This window comes from Engraulis encrasicolus, chromosome 9 (genome assembly GCF_034702125.1).
Source record: "Engraulis encrasicolus isolate BLACKSEA-1 chromosome 9, IST_EnEncr_1.0, whole genome shotgun sequence".
NCBI lineage: Eukaryota > Metazoa > Chordata > Actinopteri > Clupeiformes > Engraulidae > Engraulis > Engraulis encrasicolus.
The window spans coordinates 50,690,978-50,693,477 of NC_085865.1; the positions used below are offsets into that span (position 1 = coordinate 50,690,978).

At 46.0% G+C, this 2,500-nt stretch overlaps 1 protein-coding gene across 1 annotated transcript in view; it reads left to right on the forward strand.

Moving 5' to 3' along the window:
- Positions 1–2,500, forward strand: part of tmprss5 (transmembrane serine protease 5) — a 38,704-nt gene that overhangs the window by 21,997 nt on the left and 14,207 nt on the right. Inside the window, exons 13-14 of the mRNA XM_063206330.1 lie at positions 1,392–1,576; positions 2,217–2,315. Of these exons, the coding sequence (XP_063062400.1) occupies positions 1,392–1,576; positions 2,217–2,315 (284 nt within the window). The remainder of the gene's footprint in view (positions 1–1,391; positions 1,577–2,216; positions 2,316–2,500) is intronic.

Genomic DNA, 2,500 nt, shown 5'->3' on the forward strand with positions numbered 1-2,500 from the left:
GTGTGTGTGTGTGTGTGTGTGTGTGTGTGTCCAGTGGGTGTGTTTACTAATTGATGTGTAGTCAAACAGCATCAGTTACACACACACACACACACACACACACACACACACACACACACACACACACACACACACACTGTTGTTACATTGTAGAAGTCATCATCAGTCTTAGTCATGTTACAAAGTGTATCACATTTCATTTTACCTGAGGTTACTGTCCATAAGTGTGTGCGTGTGTGTGTGCGTGCATGCGTGCGCGTGTGAGAGAGAGAGAGAGAGAGAGAGAGAGAGAGAGAGAGAGAGAGAGAGAGAGAGAGAGAGAGAGAGAGAGAGAGAGAGAGAGAGAGAGAGAGAGAGAGAGAGGATGACAGAGGCAGAGGCAGAAAGTTCAGGGATTTTAACAGGATACCACACAAGTCTGAACCAAATAATGTCAGGACAGTCTCCTGAAGTCACCTAAAGGTGCGCTACTTTGGAAACGCGACCTTAGAAGGCGCCGAAAGGTGCATGACTTTGGTAATACCACCTAAACGTTAGCAAAAACATGTCCGTCTTTGGTAACACATGCAACCTTGGGAGTCCCTGAAGGTGCCTGGCTTTGGTAATACAACCTAAGTTGTGTTCTACTTCAGTAAATCCACTTAGAAGACACATTACGGGTTACTGTTCTACTGTCAACACGCCCAAGCACAAAGAAAAACGGCTCCCTTGGTCCCAATAATGATTTAGGATAGCCATTTAAAAAGTGGTTATTTTTTTGTGCATCTAATACACTACACTTCAGCTATGCCCACAGTGTTTCGGAGAGTGAAATGTTCACAAGGTTACGAGCAAAAAGAAATTCTTGGATAATGTCCAGTTGTTTTTCTACCGCATGTCATTTCCATGACAATTAAGATATACAAATTTTTACAAAGTGATCTGTATTTCAGTCCGCTTGTGTCAAAAGTAAAAAAGAAACAAAGTTTCAAAGTTTCAGGTAACTTATCTGAGTAACCCTAGTACACCGATGTACTTATCTTACAATCAGCTAACTCTGCGCTGGTTGGATCAAGTTTGTGATGGTTCTTCTTAGGTTTATAGTGTTTTCCAGTAACAACACAAGTCTGTCTACCTCATGCTACCTCAGCAACTGACTGCCTCAGGTGTCGAAATGGGTGGTGTATGCGAGCATCGTGTGTTAATGCCTTGTTTTCCCCAGGTGTCCAGCTAGTTGCTACATCATGTGTTTACATCATAGTGTGTTAGGTTAATGTCTGATTTCCTCCCTGGCAGCTACCAATTGCCTCATGTGTACAGTTGGGTGGTGTATGCGGGCATCCCTGTGTTAATGTCTGTGTAATTGTGTGTTTATGTCATCGTGTGTTAATGTCTGGTTTCCTCCCTGGCAGCTATCGTCTGCCCCAGGTGTCCAGCTGGGTGGTGTATGCGGGCATCGTGACCCGGAACTCAGCCAAGATGGCGGAACACAGAGGTCACGAGGTGGAGAAGATCATCTACAACAAGAACTACAACCACAGGAGCCACGACAACGACATCGCACTCATGAAGCTCAAGACCCCACTCAACTTCTCAGGTTAGAAACAGGGCAGGACAGGACCAATGAATGTGCAGCTGGGGCTCAATACATTAGTCGTTATGATGATTAGTGTAACTCAGGGACGGAACTATAGGCAGGGCAAGCAGGGCCCCTGGGCCCAGAGCCCTCCCGTATTGATGGTGGGGGCCCTATTATGACCTTGGCAAGGTGAATGGGGGGCCCTGTGTGCAATTGTTCCGCCACTGGTGTAACTTGTGCCAACTAACAGAGTTTGGCGGTAGAATGTTAGTAAACCTCCCTCCTGAAGCCTCATACAGTAGGCATATTGGTAGTATTGGTCTGGACCGTATTGTGCTGTGCCTGCCATGAGCAAATTGGAGTGTTGACTGGTAGGTGGCGGGTTTGAGGCCTGATTGGTGAACTAGCGCAGATGGGTGAACTACTGTAGCTCAGATTAGCACACAGACAATGAAAAGGTTGATCATTATTACCACTATCGTCATTTAATGTTGTAATATAGCATAACATAACATGAAAAGTAAATAAAACAAACAGTTGTCATGATATTGCACTATACTGACTCATTCATTTACATTGTACTAAATAACTGCCCATAGTCTTGACTGCCTCTGTAGTGTTCAGTTCAGTTACGAGCCGCCGTTCTTTGTCGCCACAGACATTGTGCGGCCAGTGTGCCTGCCCAAATACGACCACGACCTCCCAGGAGGCACTCAGTGTTGGATCTCAGGATGGGGATACACTCAGCCAGATGACGGTGAGAGTCACACACACACACACACACACACACACACACACACACACACACACACACACACACACACACACACACACACACACACACACACACACACACACACACACACACACACACAAATGCACGCACACACACACACACACACACACACACACACACACACACACACACACACACACACACAC